Source organism: Limanda limanda, chromosome 3, assembly GCF_963576545.1.
Source record: "Limanda limanda chromosome 3, fLimLim1.1, whole genome shotgun sequence".
NCBI classification, from domain to species: domain Eukaryota; kingdom Metazoa; phylum Chordata; class Actinopteri; order Pleuronectiformes; family Pleuronectidae; genus Limanda; species Limanda limanda.
This window is the reverse complement of record NC_083638.1, coordinates 3,149,729-3,169,040: the sequence shown is the minus strand read 5'-3', so window position 1 is coordinate 3,169,040 and position 19,312 is coordinate 3,149,729. Positions and strand designations below refer to the sequence as shown.

Genomic DNA, 19,312 nt, shown 5'->3' with positions numbered 1-19,312 from the left:
ATTCAGTGCACAACATTAACATGAGTGTCTGATGGCATCAATCAGATCCACAGAAGAGGAACTTCAGATTGACTGTCGGCCAAGTTTCAGTGCCGGGGTCAGATGTCTTTTTACTTTCAAAAAGACATCTGACCCCGGCACCCTCAGCAAGATGTTTACATTCCTCTTCTGTTGAAAACACATGGATGTGAATAAACGAGCTAGTTCAGGCAGACAAGTCGAGCTGTCCTCATGTGACACACCTCACTCTCCACAGCCATCTGTAATACACACTCACCTTATCAGCTGCTCTATTGAAGCAGAGAGACATTTACAACTTACTCTGCTATCATTTCTGAACTTGTCCTTTTATAAATCAATCAAATAAATATATAAGATACTCAGGTTGGTAAAAGTTGTTGTTCATTAAGAGTCATTCTCTCTGCACAGAAGTAAGGAAATTCTGGGAAGTTATGTGGCCGGGAAATAAAATGGATGGTTTACAACCTGCAGTAACGCACAGTTTGATAAAGTTGGAACTTCTATCTGCGAATGAACCAGACTTATGAACTTCACAGCTGATAACCATGGAACCTGCAGCCTCAGCATTGCAGGAGCATTACTGAGACAATGATTTACCCGAGCCATGGACACTTTTAGAAGAATATATACAGTAGACATTTAGGTTAAGGCTCGGTTTTATTTTGATTATGAATAGAATACATATATACTCTGTTGGTAGAGCAATAAGCACCATTAGGAAGGACTTATTGATGCAGTTTACCCAAAGCAAGGAACTATACTTAATTTTACTGTATATAATTTATCTTTAACCTCTCGCGTACTTTCTGGTGTTGTAGTCGTGAAGTTGGTGCATATAAATAATGAAATTAATCACAATTCAAATAAATTAATATAATAAGTTTAGACCACAGCCGTGTTGGAGGACTCTTCATTAAGGTCTGCTCCACCAAACCCGATGGTCTTCATCCGATTCCTACAGAGCAGTAAATAGGTCAAGAACAAATTACTTACTTACTAACAATTACTTTGTCATCCTACAATAGAAAAATCAATAAAGCCTCACTGATGACAGTCTTACCTAACATTTAGCTTGGCTTTCTATTTCCGTATCACTGTGTTAGTGTGTCAAGGTGAGTCAGAGTAGATACGATGATGGAAGCAGTCTAACCAGAAATCTATCCAGGTCATTCTCATTTCATCCTCCACATGATCTTACCCTCTCTGATCTTAGAAGAACACATGTACACAACAAGTCTGATGGATCTTGTCGAGACTTCTGAATTATCACTGCTGAGAATAAAAGTGCTTTCTGTTCTTTCTCCTCTTTGATGAAACACTTGCATCGCTCTCCAACCCATCACGCGACAGCCTTGCTCACCAGCAATGGTTGAAAACGCATGAGGAGATCTCCTCAAAGCTTCACCATCCCTGACAAAGCTGAGGCCAAACACCTGAATGCTGTTCGCCTCCATCATGCATGCTACTCATGCTATGTCAGACACCACAAGAAGGAATATTGACTTTCAAACATCATCAGTTGCTGCACCCTTGATATTTTATGAGCGGGCGCAGCTGCTGGTGGACAAACCTCTTTCGCTGGCCTTACTAACCAATAATCCTGTTCTAATGCTGCAATAAATGTTTGAATGTGAATTGTTTGACTGAACTGTATTTTGTGGGACATTATCCACAGGTTCCTGAGAGGAAGTTGAGCTTAGAGAAGCTGACAGACCTGACAAGTTTTGCGGTTTTGTTCTATTTTTGCGTCCAGAAAATTGGATTAAGTTTGTTACTTTGCTTTCACTGCATGTGTGTTGTGACATAAATACATGAAGACAAGGAAGGAGGAAATTATCTCAACATTTTTATGTGAAGTGCTGGTTGAGCCTAAGCAGTACGTGTTAAACACAAGTCGCAAAACAAGTTTGTAAAAGGTTTGCTGTTCAGGTGATGGATGGATGAATACTTCACTGTCTCTTACGAGAAATACATTTCATTCTTATGGTAAACACCTCCCACTGAAATTTTTTTAAATTTATAATCGGTTCAAACTGCACAAACTGGATCAATGTTCTCTTTACACTTGAGGGAATCGAGAGCACATGCTCAACACACTCATGCTGTCTTTCCATTGTGTTGCTTCACTGAACTGAACATGTGTGTCCTATGGAGCTGAAGTTAACACTGGGATTTCTCAACCAGCTACAAGCTTGTTCAAGGGTGAAAGCCACTGTTTTATAATGATACTAAAAGAAATGCATACAACATAAATGTCTCTCTCTCTCCCCATCTCTCTCTCTCTCACACACAAACACACACACTGACCATCCGCAACACTTTTCTGCAGCCAGTAGAAACATCTGGCTGCAAAACACCCCCCCGCGTTCGATCAAGTTAATCATTTGGAGAAACTCTTCCAAGTAATATTTACACCGAGATCAGTGTAAATCTGTCCATGCATTTTGAGTTATTTAGTGTTCACACACACACACACACACACACACACACACACACACACACACACACACACACACACACACACACACACACACACACAAAGTTGGTACTTCTATGAGGACATTCATTGGCATAATGCTTTCCCTGGTCCCTTCCCCTGAAGTCTTAACCCTCAAACAGAAGGAGACAGATCAAAATGTCTTCACTCTGTAGGGTCTATGCTTAAAATTAAAGTATAGGAACTCACACACACACACACACACACACACACACACACACACACACAAACACACACACACACACACACACACACACACACACACACACACACACACACACACACACACACACACACACACACACAGGGATGAGAACAATACACTGTAGCATAATAAACTTTTACTGTGAAACCCGAAAAGCTGATACCTGGCAGCAAAAGCAGTTTTAGTGACATTCCAAACTGACACTCAACAAATTGCCCCCCCCCCCCCCCCCCCCAGTGATGGGGATATATTTTTTTTTACAGGGTCACGTGACTTACGAGATGAACAATAGCCACGCCCTGTGAGAGCGGCCTATAAAGAGGGAGGAGATGAGCAGCAGCCTCACACTGCTCCAGACTCCTGGAACAACAGGTAAACTCCTCTGGTCTTTTGATTCTCACCAAACTTATTTGCATCTGATTTATTCCTCAAACAATGATTATTTCTGTGTGTTTTCAGATTTGAACTTGAACCTGAGAGGACCAGCATCATGACGCCTGTGTTCCTCCTCCTCCTCTTCTTCTCCATGACGGCCATCACTGCAGTAAGTTTCATCACTGGGATCATGATCTTCACCTTATCAGCTGAGATCAAAATCATCTCTGTTATGAGCGAGGTGACGACGTGTTTGAGGAATAATTGAGTTGGTTTTTTAAGGATTTCAAAATTCTCATTTAATTTTAATCAGACAGAAAAATGATTTAATGATATGTAACGTTGTGACTTTGTGTTGCAGGGTGAAGCTGAAAAAGGTGAGATGAATAATGAAGAGTTCTCCAGATAATAAAGTTGAAACTGTTGATAATTCACATGTTAAAGCGCTGCTACCTGTTTCTGATGTTTCCTGCTCATTGTGTTTCCCTGCAGACGTCTCTGAAATCATCGAAGCAGCTAACGCTGGCTCAAGTGAGAAAGAACTTTCATATTCAACTTTTATGGCTAAACTAGAAAAAACGTGATGTATAAATAAAGTGACAACTGATTCAGAGGCAGCTGATTGATCGATCCACATTTGCCACGGATCAGATTTTCAATTATGAGCATTTGATATCTGTGAAATATGCATAACTGGTTTTAAGTGTCTGTATTGTTGCTCTGCAGCAAACCTGGTGGATGGCGACGTTGTGGAAACTTCCACGAGGAACGCAGCTCTTTGCACATACTACGGCTGCAAGTGGCGCAAACGTGGATCCAAAGTCTATGTGCCGGTGTACATCTCCAATCGTTTCTGTGAGTAAAAGTTTGACGAACAAAAGACTAAACACTAAACACTATTCAAAGTGAAGATGAGTGAAAGCCTGTACTTCTCTTCCTCCGCAGCAAGAACAGAGCGCAACACCATCATCAGAGGCCTGGTGTCCTTCCACAGCTCCACCTGCATTCGCTTTGTTTGGAGAAGATACGCCTCGCAGCGGGATTACATCTACTTCTACTCTGGATCTGGGTAAGAGTACACACACAAACACACACATGTTGTACCATTGCAGAAGAACGTGGTAAATATGAATTGTGAATTGCCAGTTTTTAGCCTTGACGTACAACTGGAGCCTGACAAGGGGCGAGAGATGACAGGAAACCAATTGGCAGGAGAAAGTGTCAGTTTCTTTGTTTTAAAATGATTTCATTTTGTGTGTGTGTGTGTGTGTGTTTGGCAGGTGCTTCTCTAACATTGGCCGTAAGGGTGGACATCAGTTTATCTCCCTGAAGAAGAACGGGTGTGTGTACCACTCCACGGTGCAGCATGAGGTCCTCCACGCTCTGGGTTTCCACCACGAGCACAAGCGCAGCGACAGGGACCGATACGTTCGAATCAACTGGGCGAACATCAAGCCAAGTAAGCTCACACACAAAAGACTTTATTCTTTATTTTATCTGTTGTACAATTGTAAACTAAGTTGGTCATCAACGTTTCTACCAGCCTGGTCATTGGTCTGCACCTTGGGTCCCGTGAAACAACAACAAAACAGATACACAAGCATGAATAAATATGGAAATGTCAAGAAAACAAAAACAAGAAGAAAAAAATCAGAGGTGAAAGTGTAAAAGCTGAGTTTGAATGTTTTAAATGTTCTCTCCATTTGTGCAGGTGCGAAACACAACTTTCAGAGAGCTCGGACTAACAATTTGTGGACTGGATACGACTTTAACTCTGTCATGCATTACAGCAAGTAAGTGCTTGTGTGACATATTCTCGAAACTGATTCAATGTTATGTTTGATCGAAGATATTGTGTTTTTGTACTGAAAGATTATTTTTTATAACATAAAATTTCTAATAAAACAACAGTAAAGTAAGAAACAGGTGCAGGTGTTTGTTTGTGGACACGTCAATAAACCAATGATGTTGTGCTTTTCTCCTGCTAAAGAAACGCCTTCTCCAGTAATGGAAAGCCCACCATCGTCGGCAGGAATCCATCCCAGACATTTGGAGGTGCCAGATCCATGAGCAGAAATGACATCCTCCGCGTCAACAGGCTTTACAGATGCTGTGAGTAAATATAAAGTCCTACAGTTAACAGATATGAGGACACAACAAATACAGTTTGCAGATCTAATTTGTTTTAAATGTTCCCGTTGATGACAGAAGGAACCGGTCGACCTCCAGAGAGTTCACCTGTCGGGACATCCTGACCTCTGATGCACACTCACACCACAGCTGGAGGTTAGCTCCTGTTAGCAGCTGGTCCGGTATTCTGAAGAAGCTCCACTCAATAACAAAATCAGCTGATCTGGTTTTTGTTCTTTCTGCTGAGGTGAAGCCAAATATCAGTAAAAAAATTTGAGGGGAATTAATCAGCCTTTTTTTTGTTAAATCATTTTCTCACTTCTTGATTTGTTATAATACAAAGAGTATGATTTGGTGACGGGTTTACTGAATGTTCGAATCAATAACTTAAAATAGACACACTTCTAATTTCACTGCAATAAAAAAATGACTAAAAAAGCCTCGGTAAAATGTCTTCTTTGATGCTTGTGGTTTTTAAGGTTTTCAGTTGATCCTTGTTTTGTTTTATTATTAGATATGTAACCAATTGTGCACTGGAGTTATGGCCTCTGTAGTTTTTACTTCCACCTGAGGGAGGCAGTATTCCACCATCATCCTAACATCATGGGTTTTCTCAGCTTGTCAGTGCAGGTACTTCCCCGACCATGACACCATCACTACTGTAGAGAAAAAAATAAATCAACCTTTGCATGATAAAAATGCCCTAAATGCTAAAAAACAACAACAACAACAACAACATAAAAAAGCCAGATTGTATTAAATGCTTCTAAAAATTAAATAAGACACTGACAAGTGGAGCAAAAACAATCAGTTATTTCAGACTGAAATCTTGAGAACAATCAAACTTCATAATTTCTATAATTTCTACCTGAACCCTCTCTTAAACTTACAAACCAGTCACATCAAAGACACGTTACTTTGTGGACAGGTTTTTAAAAACAGTGTTCAGACAGATGCCATTGTTGGGCAAGGCCCAGTGATCTGACTCAGAACAAAGAGTCGTAAAACCTTAGGCCAGGCTCGGGTAACCCCTCAGATAAAAATTCCAGCATGGGCCCTTATCTCCATGTGGCAGCAGGTCACTTCCTGGGTCCCCCACGGTAAGCCCGCCCCTGGGGGCCAAATCCTGACAACTCAATTGGCTGGAGGGCCACACTGACCCCTGACCCCTCCTCCCAGGGGGGGAGTCACCTGGAACATGACTTAAAAAGGCTGAGCTCACAGAAACCTTTCTCTCTTTTCCTCCGATGCTGATGTGACAACGAGACCCCCCCCCCGGGGTCTCACCAGTTAACCCAGCAACTTAAGGAGGCACTCTTTGTCCTCTTTTTCTACTCCAACGCTGAAGTTACCACTAGGCCTCCCGAGGCTTTACCAGACGACTCAGTAAACTAATGGAGGCGATAAGACGTTTTGTTTTATTCATTTCAATTCATTTCATTAATTTATTCTTTTATCTTAGTCGACGTTTGTATTTTGAAAAGGACTTTTCCTGTTTTAACTTTGAAAGACCAAACAGGAAATTGCTCACTGAACGATCTCAAACTGTTCCTTTTCCACACGGACTTTACTTTTATTCTTTCTCCACACGATCTACAACGGCTACAAGCAGCCGCACGTTCCTGTGAGTGACCACGAGCTCCGCTGCTGCAGAAGAAGACGAAACCTCATCTCGCCACGGAGCACGACGGATCGGCTCCGGCCCAGCTGCGGTGCTCACGAGAGCCCGCCTGAGAGACTTCAAGCTAATCACTGAACCTCCGGGAGATTCGCGCCGATGCGCATGCAACCCACGAAATCACGGTCACAGTAAGAGGCTTATGTTGTCTGGGAAGATGTTAGTTTTAATACGTAGCATATTGATTTAATACTTGAGTGTATTTTGTTGAGGGAACCTCCGTGTTCCATTGTTTTAGCCGGCCACTACTCCGAGCCGCTACTTCCGGTTTCCGGTTTGATCGCAATGTTTTGTGTTGCAGTAAATAGGGCCGCGAGAAGCGCCTCCGCCCGCACTGTTAACGTCTGTGTGAGTCTGCAGTGATTTCACCGATCAGAACCTCGGCCCACAACGCTCGCTTGAGGGCTGAGGGGTGAATCACTGTTAACTTATCTCAGGCGTATTTTTAAGAGCTTCTTTGAACTCTCCTTACATGTTTTCTCTCTCTCTCTCTCTCCTTCTAAACCGACCTATACACACTTCCGATCTGTATTTATAATACAGGTCATGTCACATAGTTAAATCTATGCTTAGAGAGGCTGAACACATCTGGAAACCATTCGGCCCCCAAAGCCAAGCAGAGATAAGAATTCTCTTTGTCTAAAATTTCCTTTGTGTAATTCATGTGACGACCACCAGTGTGCGCTCCGGCCACATGGTGTCATTAACATAGACTCCATCTTGAATAACGCAAGTTAACCCACCATTTTGAGTCTATTATTGCCACGCCTCCGCTCTCTCTCTCCTCCCATCCTGGATCTAAATTCATAACGGCTCCGCCATCTTTTTTTGTAGTCAATCCGCCATTTTGAGAGTTTTTAGGCCTTGATTCCACGAATCATGATCGGCCTCCATCTTAGATGTGATGTCACTACGTGACTGCGTCATCGCCACGCCCCATTTCTTTTCTCTCACTCTCTCTCTCTCACACACACACACACACACAGACACTTTGATAGATACAGACAGATACACACACACGGAGACACATAGATGGACCAGAGGTTACATGCGTGTTCTAAATTGTGATAAGCTGCTCTTGTTATCTTTGAAATATGGGAGTTTGTTAAAATGATAAATCATTAAATAACACTAACTTTATTTCACATACACACACCTAGACACACATACACAGAGAGACACTTTGACACAGACACACACACACAGAGACAGACATACATAGGTAGACCGCAGGTTTTACATGTATTTTCTGAATTGTGATAAGTGCTGCTGCTGTGTTTATCTTTGAAATGTTGGAGCTTGTTAAAAGGATAAATCATTGAATAACATTATAACTTTATTTCCCCTCTTTAATAAATACTTTTGTAATTAAAGTATCTGTAGTCTGTGATTATTTGTGCATAAGTGTGTGATTGCAGCTGGATTATGATTGCCTGTGCTCGAACTTAGAAGCCTTCACTGTTTATTAAGTAATCGTTAATATTAAAATATTGACATTATTAATTTGACATTTATCATTATGAGACTGATAATTATAGCTTGACATCGTTGGTCCCTGGAAACCAGGGTGGTGCCCCCCTTTCTCAATTATTAATATAGATAGTATTATTCTTAAATTGATAATTTTATTGTTTTTGACTAATTATTTTCATTGTTCTTGGTTGATAACCTTATCATTGTTAATTGATAGCTGGTACTTTCTAATTGATAATTCCTATTTTCTCATTAGTGGTTTTATTGTTATTTGATTACTGATCATCTTCAATTAATAATTTAATTATTTTTGATAGATAATTTTTATTATTTTAATAATCATATTTCATGATTATTAATAATTAGCCAACGTCAAGTCTACTCCTATTGCACAACACCATCATTATTACTACCGACACGTAGACATTATAAAAGTCTGTCAGGACATGAAAGAACATTTTTCCACAGATTCCTATAAATCCAAATATATGTCTGAGTGGGAAACGTCTGCCCTGGCTTCACATGTGTTAATTTAGACAACATCTGGGTTATGACATCTCATTCTACAGAGGAATTTCTGACCAGAGTCTTCTTTTTAGACACCACGATTATAAATGCCAGAACAGAGACACATACCATAGAGCCAGCCATGGCCCCAAATATATGTTTGCAGGTAAAATCGCTTCTGTGTTTTTGACTGAGGCAAAACAAAGAAAGTTTATTCAATACCTTATGCATTGTATTGCATGAGCAGGTTCCAACACAGAGACTGCAGTTTGACCTGTGGTGACACTTACAGTTTTTCTCAGTTGTTAACACACAAAAAGCAAAAATTCGGCACAATTTACACAACATTCACTTCATGTACCAATAGCTTGACCCAATTTGGCACTACTTCACACTCCCTTATCTCATTAGACTCTCACTTTCCTTCTTTACACTCTGATGTAAATTACACATCACCTTGTTGTCAAAACACTACACACAATGTTCAGTTGTTGCACACACTTCTCAAGTAAAATATCAAAGCATCAACCTACAACACACAAATACTCAAATCTCTAAACATTCAGGTCTGTTGAGCAATTTGCAATCAGGACTGCAGCATAAAAGTGTTTTCAGCCTCTGTTTTGTTTGATGAACAATGGAATAGAATAGAATACAGTGTGCTCTCAGTATTTATATTTTGCAGGACTTAAAGAGAACCACACCATGGAGGAAGAACACGCATTTTCACAGCCGAACAGGAGACTGAAATTGTAGATATGGTTCGTGAGAACAACTCTATCACACTCAGACAAATAAAAACAAAGATCCTGGCTGACATAAATGGTATGTGTGTGTCAGTTGAAAATATGGCTGTGTGTACCAAATGAAAACATGAGTTCCATTTTGATGGCAAAGAGTCATCTTGCAAAGGGAGTGTCAGGTTTAGCATTTTGTGTGTGAGGTTTTCAGTTTTCTGTGTGCAGTTTTGAGAAAGCCGTTATTGTTTTGAAAAACGTGTGTTAACAATTGTGAAAAACTGTAAGAGTAAAAATACAAACCTGAAAATGAGCTTCAAGTTTCAAGCAGTTCTTGCTCTGACCAGCAGAGTGCGCTGTAACACGACCCCGAACATTTCTCCTTTTGTAAACTGTCTCAGTGTAGGCCTACTTTTTTCATAGTCAAACATAAAACAGCACACAAAAAGGTTTATTTCAGTACACACAGAGAACAGTACAGTGCTGACACAGACAGCATGAGAATGCAAGTTACCGTATGGACACAGAGAGGTCAACACAGTGGGCTACAGTGAGACACTGTAGAAAAATAACAATATTGGATTACAGGTACAATACATGCAGTCCTGATTGCAGATTGCTCAACAGACCTGAATGTTTAGAGATTTGAGGATTTGTGTGTTGTAGGTTGATGCTTTGATATTTTACTTGAGAAGTGTGTGCAACAACGGAACATTGTGTGTAGTGTTTTGACAACAAGGTGATGTGTAATTTACATCAGAGTGTAAAGAAGGAAAGTCAGAGTCTAATGAGATAAGGGAGTGTGAAGTAGTGCCAAATTGGGTCAAGCTATTGGTACATGAAGTGAATGTTGTGCAAATTGTGCAGAATTTTTGCTTTTTGTGTGTTAACAACTGAGAAAAACTGTAATCCACCCACTGTAATAAGTATGAGGTCTAGATCTCATCAGTGTAGATCAGCAATACACAAATACTTGGAGAGAGAGAGAGAGAGAGAGAGAGAGAGAGAGAGAGAGAGAGAGAGAGAGAGAGAGAGAGAGAGAGAGAGAGAGAGAGAGAGAGAGAGAGAGAGAGAGAGAGAGAGAGAGAGAGAGAGAGAGAGAGAGAGAGAGAGAGAGAGAGAGAGAGAGGGAGGAGAGAGAGAGAGAGAGAGAGAGAGAGAGAGAGAGAGAGAGAGGGAGGGGAGGAAGAGAGAGAGGGAGGGGAGGAGAGAGAGAGAGAGAGAGAGAGAGAGCATTGAAACACCTAAGTTATTTTAAAAAACACATTTGGCCATAAATAAATAAAAGAATCACACAAGATAATCAAGTTCTCGATTTTTCACAGAACATTAAACATCTTGAAAAACCCCACAGATCATTAAAAGAGTCCAGGTCACCTTCAGCTGGCTGTATCAGAGCTCCAGAACAGTCCTTTAAGTCCAGTGCCAGGGAAGTGTCGGAGAAAAGCTCCAGCGTAGAGACCCCGGCAGCCTGCAGCAGTCTGGAGAGGGTCCTTGTGCCCAGCGGGGGGGCGGGGTGGGGGATCTACAATGGTCCCATACAGGACAGGCTCCTGCAGCAGCCAGTGCAGTCCGCCCCCTGTTGCCTTCGCTCTTTCCTTACAAGGTTCCAGACTTTAAAAACACTGAAATCCATGAGTTTAATATTAAAATAACACATGGACAAAAGAAAAAAAGAAAAACAGTCAGAAAACAGGTCAGTAAGAGAGAAAAGTAAAAAGGACTTTTTAAAACTCATTGTAGGAGCCATATTAACCTTTGTTATCTTTCTTTATTAGCCATGCATGTTTGTGTGTGTGAGAGAGTGACACTGTGTCTGTAGGTGTTTTTACCCCACCTACAGGACGCCTGAACTGAACCTGAGAGGCGAAGGGTGGAGCCAAGAGGAAAGGCTTAAAGAGCCAGCCACAAGAGCATCTGGGCGTGGCTGAGCGAGGCAACACTTTTTTGACCATGTTTTGTGACGTTCAATGTGCTCTACGAGAGACTCTTTAGTTTAATGTATTTAGTTTGTTTCAAGCAATTTGTAAACCATCTTTTTTCTACAATAAATGGCCAAAGGGACCAACCGGACAAACCTCTACTCCTCATCTTTTATACATGCGTCAGGATCAAACCCAACTCAGCCACCAGTAGCAGTAAAATAGAAATTGCTGCTACACTCCTCATCATCAGTGATCATTTCGCCTCTTACTCTCAACATGAGTTTCCTTAGTCTGTACATTTCCTGGTCTGAGACAGATTGCTCAGGTTTTGGAAGATGAGAGAGAATACTTTCGTTATGGCCTTCTTAGTTCACATAACCTCACACCTGCATGACCTCAACCTAAAGCTGCAGGGCTAGATCAGCTCTGAGTGTGATTGGGTAGCAGCTGTCCCATCTCTCCAGCGCAAGTTGGAGATTTTCAAAGTGGATCTCCAAGAGAACTTTACACAGTTTCCAGCAATGAAGCAAATTCAGGGAGAGGGAGATATTTCTACTCATGTTGATTTCATACACAACGTGATGGAATCTTCAGTGATGTTTTTGATAACTTCAGCCTGGAAGAGCAGCTCCTCCTTCTCTCCACATGAGTTGCAAATCTGCATTCTCAACACTTAACATCATAAAGGCCAAATACCGTTCAAGAAGGACATTCTCTTACATGTACATTCCTTTTTGAGAACAACCCTGAGGCATCCAGTTCCACCTGAAGCACTTTACGTTTGTCTTTGAGTTTCTGTCTAACCCTAACCCTAACCCTTTTTTTAAAAGGAATGTGGGCTTATATGGAAATTCAAAGACAGAATGTTTATTGCACTTTGTTTCATGTTTGACTAGAATAGGCGTTGTATTTTTGCCAGTTTGTATTTTTGCCAGTTTGTGTTTGATTTTGTATTATTACAAAAGCAACCTTGTGCTATAAAAATGTTAATTCAGATGATTTAGTCAGAGTTCAAATTTGTATGTCTCTAATTATCCGGACCCCAGAAGGGGAGGAGGGTTGATGTCTGGACCTCTTGCAGTTTTAGTTGAAGACCCCTGTTATACAGTATGTCAGTGCTGTGACAGGACCCCCCCCCCACATGACCCTTAAAGGAGGAGCAGTATGGATGAAGGGTGTTTTTTGGACTGGTTGGTACGGTGGTGCAGTGGCTGTTGCATTTAATCATCTTATAGTTGTTCTCTGGGTTACACCGACTCTTTAATGACACTCAGAATATACGTGGAATAGATATTATAATGTTTACAGACCAATCTGGGCCGTTTACAATAGAAATGTATCCACAACACTGTAAAAACCTGTAGTTTGAATCATAATACTGTTTGAATACTGTGTTGAATCATGGCAAAAAAATGGCATTCCTATGAAGAATACGGTCCAATGTAGAGAGGCTGACATGGTCAGCCAGAATCCTTGTGTTGTGCAATAGGAGTAGACTTGACGTTGGCTAATTATTAATAATCATGAAATAGGATTATTAAAATAATAAAAATTATCTATCAAAAATAATTAAATTATTAATTGAAGATGATCAGTAATCAAATAACAATAAAACCACTAATGAGAAAATAGGAATTATCAATTAGAAAGTACAAGCTGTCAATTAACAATGATAAGGTTATCAACCAAGAATAATGAAAATATTTAGTCTAAAACAATAAAATTATCAATTTAAGAATAATACTATCTATATTAATAATTGAGAAAGGGGGGCACCACCCTGGTTACCAGGGACCAACGATGTCAAGCTATAATTATCAGTCTCATAATGATAAATGTCAAATTAATAATGTCAATATTTTAATATTAACGATTACTTAATGAACAGTGAAGGCTTCTAAGTTCGAGCACAGGCGATCATAATCCAGCTGCAATCACATACATATGCACAAATAATCACAGACTACAGATACTTTAATTACAAAAGTATTTATTAAAAAGGGGAAATAAAGTTATAATGTTATTCAATGATTTATCATTTTAACAAGCTCCAATATTTCAAAGGTAAACACAGCAGCAGCACTTATCACAATTCAGAAAATACATGGACAACCTGCGGTCTACCTATGTATGTCTGTCTCTATGTGTGTGTGTGTCTGTGTCAAAGTGTCTCTCTGTGTGTGTGTGTCTATGTGTGTGTGTGTGAAATAAAGTTAGTGTTATTTAATGATTCATCATCTTAACAAACTCCCATATTTCAAAGATAACAACAGCAGCTTATCACAATTTAGAACACGCATGTAACCTCTGGTCCATCTATGTGTCTCTGTGTGTGTGTGTCTGTCTGTGTCTATCAATGTGTGTGTGTGTGTGTGTGTGTGTGTGTGTGTGTGTGCGAGAGAGAGAGAAAAAGAAGGGGGGTGGCGATGACGCGTAGTGACATCACATCTAAGATGGAGGCCGATCATGATTCGTGGAATCAAGGCCTAAAAACTCTCAAAATGGCGGATTGACTACAAAACAAGATGGCGGAGCCGTTATGAATTTAGAGCCAGGATGGGAGGAGAGAGAGAGCGGAGGCGTGGCAATAATAGACTCCAAATGGTGGGTTAACTTGCGTTATTCAAGATGGAGTCTATGTTAATGACACCATGTGGCCGGAGCGCACACTGGTGGTCGTCACATGAATTACACAAAGGAAATTTTAGACAAAGAGAATTCTTATCTCTGCTTGGCTTTGGGGGCCGAATGGTTTCCAGATGTGTTCAGCCTCTCTAAGCATAGATTTAACTATGTGACATGACCTGTATTATAAATACAGGTCAGAAGTGTGTATAGGTCGGTTTAGAAGGAGAGAGAGAGAGAGAGAGAGAAAACATGAGAAAACATGTAAGGAGAGTTCAAAGAAGCTCTTAAAAATACGTCTGAGATGAGTTAACTGTGATTCCCCCTCAGCCCTCAAGCGAGCGTTGTGGGCCGAGGTTCTGATCGGTGAAATCACTGCAGACTCACACAGACGTTAACAGTGCGGGCGGAGGCGCTTCTCGCGGCCCTATTTACTGCAACACAAAACATTGCGATCCAACCGGAAACCGGAAGTAGCGGCTCGGAGTAGTGGCCGGCTAAAACAATGGAACACGGAAGTTCCATCAACAAAATACACTCAAGTATTAAATCAACACGCTACATATTAAAACTAACATCTGCCCAGACAACATAAGCCTCTTACTGTGACCGTGATTTTGTGGGTTGCATGCGACTTGGCGCGAATCCCCGGAGGTTCAGTGAATCGCTTGAAGTTTCTCAGACGGGCTCTCGTGAGCACCGCAGCTGGGCCGGAGCCGATCCGTTGTGCTCCGTGGCGAGATGAGGTTTCGTCTTCTTCTGCAGCAGCGGAGATCGTGCTGCCTCACAGGGACGTTCGGCTGCTTGTAGCCGTTGTAGATCGTGTGGAGAAAGAATAAAGTAAAGTCCGTGTGGATAAGGAAACAGTCTGAGATCGTCCAGCGAGCAATTTCCTGTTTTGGTCTTTACAAGTTAAAAACAGGAAAAGTCCTTTTCAAAATAAAAACGTCAACTAAGGTAAAAGAAGAAATGAATGAAATGAATTGAAATGAACAAAACAAATGTCTTATCGCCTCCATTAGTTACTGAGTCGTGTGGTTAGACCTCTTGAGGTCAGAAGACAACTTGAGCAGCGTGGAAAAGAAGACAAAAAGAGTCTCTTAAAAATACCGAGTTAACTAGTAGAACCCCGGAGGGGTTCTGTTGTCGCTTGGGCATCTGAGTGAAGAGAGAGAGAAGTCTGTGAGTTCAGCCCTTTTAAGTCATGTCTCAGGTGACTCCCCCCTGGGAGGAGGGGTCAGGGGTCAGTGTGGCCCTGCAGCCAATTGAGTTGTCAGGATTTGGCCCCCAGGGGCGGGCTTACCGTGGGGGACCAGGACGTGATCTTTTGCCACATGGAGATAAGGGCCCTTGCTGGATTTTTAAATGTAAGGGGTTACCCGAGCCTGGCCTAAGGTTTTACGACCCTTTGTTCTAAGTCGGATCACTGGGCCTTGCCCAACAGTCCCCCTTTGACCTGGGAAGTGGGTCGTTACCCAGTTTCCAGGGCACGCTAGGGTCGAGAGTCCAGTGATAATCCATGAGAGGTAATCCTTGAGTGGAGTTGAAGCATTGAAAGTTAGTTCATCATGAGGCATAAATGTCTTTGAGGCATGAGTCTAAACAGAGAGAGCTAATTGTCTGGGCAGACAGAGGCTAAACAACATATATTCTAAAACACGGCGCACATTTCAATTTCACATAATGCTTATCGGCAGTTATTGTTAACATACTGATGAATTTCGGTGAAGAGTGAAATGAAAGAAAAGTGGAAAAAGGAACAGAAGAAAATGTTTGAGTAGGTGCTGGTGTTTTGAGGTAATCATGTGTGTTATTCTGTCAAACCAAAACATTTAGAACGGCGAGTCACGTTCTGTTGTTCGCTAATCTGTGAATATATGGTAAATCCTATTTCTAGGTTTGCAAATCTACAGATATTGAAATTTTTCTGCCAAGACTGAATTGCCAACTGTACCCGTGAGGGCTGCACAACCGTAGTGGTAACGACTTCAAAATCCTCAACGAGGTCTAAGGAGTTCACTACCTGAACATACGTTATACAATTTACTGACAGAGGGTCTAAAGCATGCAACTATTGATGGAGTGAGTGGTTTGAGCGGTCTTTGTTTTAAAATTGGGATTTCTTCCCCCCCCCTTTCAGGTGTGGAGGTGAGAGGGGGTTTCTGGCAGCGCCTCGGTCCTTCCCAGTCATTGAAGTCATCTTTAGGAGTGGAGAAGGAGGGCAACTGCTTCTAGTTTCGCCAACGGGGTTCAGTGTCTGGTCTCTTAGGGGAGCCTGGAGGAACACGTGGCACAATGTCTCTCATTGCTTCATCCACACATCTCCGTATTAATTCCTCTGTGCCAGGATGCATCCCATGTGTTGGATTTCGGTCACCATCACTATACTCCTGGTATTGATGAGGTTTCCTTTGGTTACAGCCCCTACTTCTCTGTGGAGAGGGATTCAGGTGCTGAGGTCGAAACTGTTTGTGGGGCTGGTTGAAATCCTCACCCCCTTGGTTTTGAGGGGCACCCTGTTGGAAGGGTCGTTGTTTCTGGTTCTCTTTGCTGGGGTTCATCCTGGCGTGGGGAAAGTTGTCATCTTCCAGCGCCGGGTCCACATTGAGTTGGACTTGAACTGCCAGAACCACGGTGTCGTCTTCGTTACACCCTCGGTTGTCTGGGTCGAAGCGATAAATGTCTTTTTCAAGGGGCTCTTGCCGCCGGTTGCGGATTTCCTCTCTTTGAGGGGGTGCTGAGTCATCAGTGTCTTTTGACTCGAATGTGCCACGGTACTCATCTTCGTGGCCACCATCTCTTGCACCGGGGTTGGCGGACCATCCAGGACGCGACCGTGAGTCATGGTGCGCCTCTGCCTGAGTGGCAGACTGGGAATCTCCTTCAGCCCTCCAGGACGGAGTCCTTCCGTCGTTGTGATGTGGATCAGCATGGCTCCGTGCAGGATGTGTTCCTTCTGGCTGGAGTGGATGCTGTGTGTCCGCTGGACAGGCATTTGATGTTGCCTCATAGCGGTCGCAGGTCACTGCACGTCTAGGGGTTGAGTCCTGCTCCCCCCTTGGTGTTGAGTTGGTCGGGGCTGTCGACTGCTGGGTGTGTCTGGCTCTCCAGAGCGAAGCTTCCTCTGCATGAGGGTTGCGTAGCTGTGCCTGCAGCTTTTCTCCCAGTGTCTCTGCTCCGCTGGCTCCACCGGGGTTGACGTCAGCTCCTGGCCCTGTCATCAGGGATATCAGCTCGAGGGGGGGCAGCTCTGTTTGACTGGGCCCCCCTTTCTGCTGACCTTTGACCTGCGCGTGCTCCTGCACCGCCTGGTCCTGTTCTTTGCGGGTCTCGATGATATGCCGCAGGTGGGAGTTTTTCTCCTGCTCCGCTCGACATGCTGCTTTGCATGGCTCTGAGCGCCTTCGCATGTTCTTGGGTCTGCAGCTCGGCTCTCTGCTGGTAGAGGAGTGTCAGTTGACCCAGAGCATGGGGTAGTTTCGGATGCGGGCCAGTGGGGTTGATGAGTGCATGGACAGTTCTTGATCTTACGATCGCAGGTACTTATTTCATACTCACTCAATTCACTCACCGCATCATTAGAAAAAATTAATCAGACTGGCTACAGTCTCTAATAGGACCTCTGGTCCTGAGGGAGCACTTGCCCCACGGTGTTACATGCTACTCATCTTCTGAGTGCGAAAAGGCACCTGGTGGACTGCTCACGCTTGCTTAGAAAAAGTGGGTAAAACACTTAATTAAAAAAACTACACAACAAGATGCACAGGTGAGCTTCACCCTGTGTCTATAAAGTGTCAATGAAGGATAGCTCGGTGGCTCAATCCTTAAGACCTAGTTGTTCAACAACTAGTCTTCTCAAAACTAGTCTCTCAAATCTAGTTTGTCTCCTTAAGATCAAAAAGCATGCAGAAAATCTCCAATAAAAATTACCAACTACTGAAACGCAGTCAGCAACCAACCAAAGTTACACAAAAGTCTGCTTAGCAAAGGGAATTAAGAATAAAGAAACTTCAAAGAGAAATTAGTTTCGAACCTATGTCTCTCTTCAAAGATTAATCATAATTATTGTGCATTGAGATGACACAACCACTTATATGCTAGAAGCAACCAACCACGGATACACAAGGCACTAGTATACCTGCTTGGGACAGATGCAAAGGGATTACAATAAATACCTGCTTGGGACAGATGCAAAGGGATTACAATAAAAATTTTCAAAGAGAAATAAATTCCTAGAATTATTTTTCTCTTTTCTTAAATTATTTATGATTCTTGTGCCTCGAGAACACAACCACCGATTGCAATCTGCAGCCAATTACGGATACACCAGGCACTGGTAAACCGGTTTGGTAAAAGTTCAAATGAATTAAAAATAAAACTTTGCAAAGAAGAATACATTTCCAAAATTATTTTCTTCTTCAACAACGAATCATGATCAATACCAAATGAGAGAAAGGAAAAGTTTTGAAAAAAAATTAAAAATTTTCAAAAAAATTTAAATTTTTCAAAAAATCAAATTTCTGGAAAAAAAGAATCTGGATTATTGTACACAGTATTATGATACAGCTGGAGTTAGATCGCCTCACAGGGGGCACCATTTATGTTGTGCAATAGGAGTAGACTTGACGTTGGCTAATTATTAATAATCATGAAATAGGATTATTAAAATAATAAAAATTATCTATCAAAAATAATTAAATTATTAATTGAAGATGATCAGTAATCAAATAACAATAAAACCACTAATGAGAAAATAGGAATTATCAATTAGAAAGTACAAGCTGTCAATTAACAATGATAAGGTTATCAACCAAGAATAATGAAAATATTTAGTCTAAAACAATAAAATTATCAATTTAAGAATAATACTATCTATATTAATAATTGAGAAAGGGGGGCACCACCCTGGTTACCAGGGACCAACGATGTCAAGCTATAATTATCAGTCTCATAATGATAAATGTCAAATTAATAATGTCAATATTTTAATATTAACGATTACTTAATGAACAGTGAAGGCTTCTAAGTTCGAGCACAGGCGATCATAATCCAGCTGCAATCACATACATATGCACAAATAATCACAGACTACAGATACTTTAATTACAAAAGTATTTATTAAAAAGGGGAAATAAAGTT

The 19,312-nt window shown here is 41.6% G+C and overlaps 1 protein-coding gene across 1 annotated transcript; it reads left to right on the top strand.

The window, feature by feature from the left end:
• Positions 1-3,004: 3,004 nt before the first annotated feature.
• LOC132998818 (hatching enzyme 1.2-like) lies at positions 3,005-5,218 on the top strand. The gene is made up of 9 exons (XM_061068565.1): positions 3,005-3,024; positions 3,183-3,339; positions 3,460-3,475; positions 3,591-3,629; positions 3,825-3,953; positions 4,044-4,167; positions 4,379-4,557; positions 4,810-4,891; positions 5,089-5,218. Exons 1-9 carry the CDS (start codon positions 3,005-3,007, stop codon positions 5,216-5,218), a joined length of 876 nt encoding a protein of 291 aa, XP_060924548.1.
• The last annotated feature ends 14,094 nt before the right edge of the window (positions 5,219-19,312 follow it).

What these genes read in the sequence shown, in the direction of transcription:
- LOC132998818 (XM_061068565.1), top strand. Translation starts at nt 3,005, where the DNA reads ATGAACAATAGCCACGCCCT. An exon ending in TACTTCTACTCTGGATCTGG is followed by an intron (nt 4,168 to 4,378) that starts GTAAGAGTACAC and finishes TGTGTTTGGCAG; the next exon opens with GTGCTTCTCTAACATTGGCC. An exon ending in CTGGGCGAACATCAAGCCAA is followed by an intron (nt 4,558 to 4,809) that starts GTAAGCTCACAC and finishes CCATTTGTGCAG; the next exon opens with GTGCGAAACACAACTTTCAG.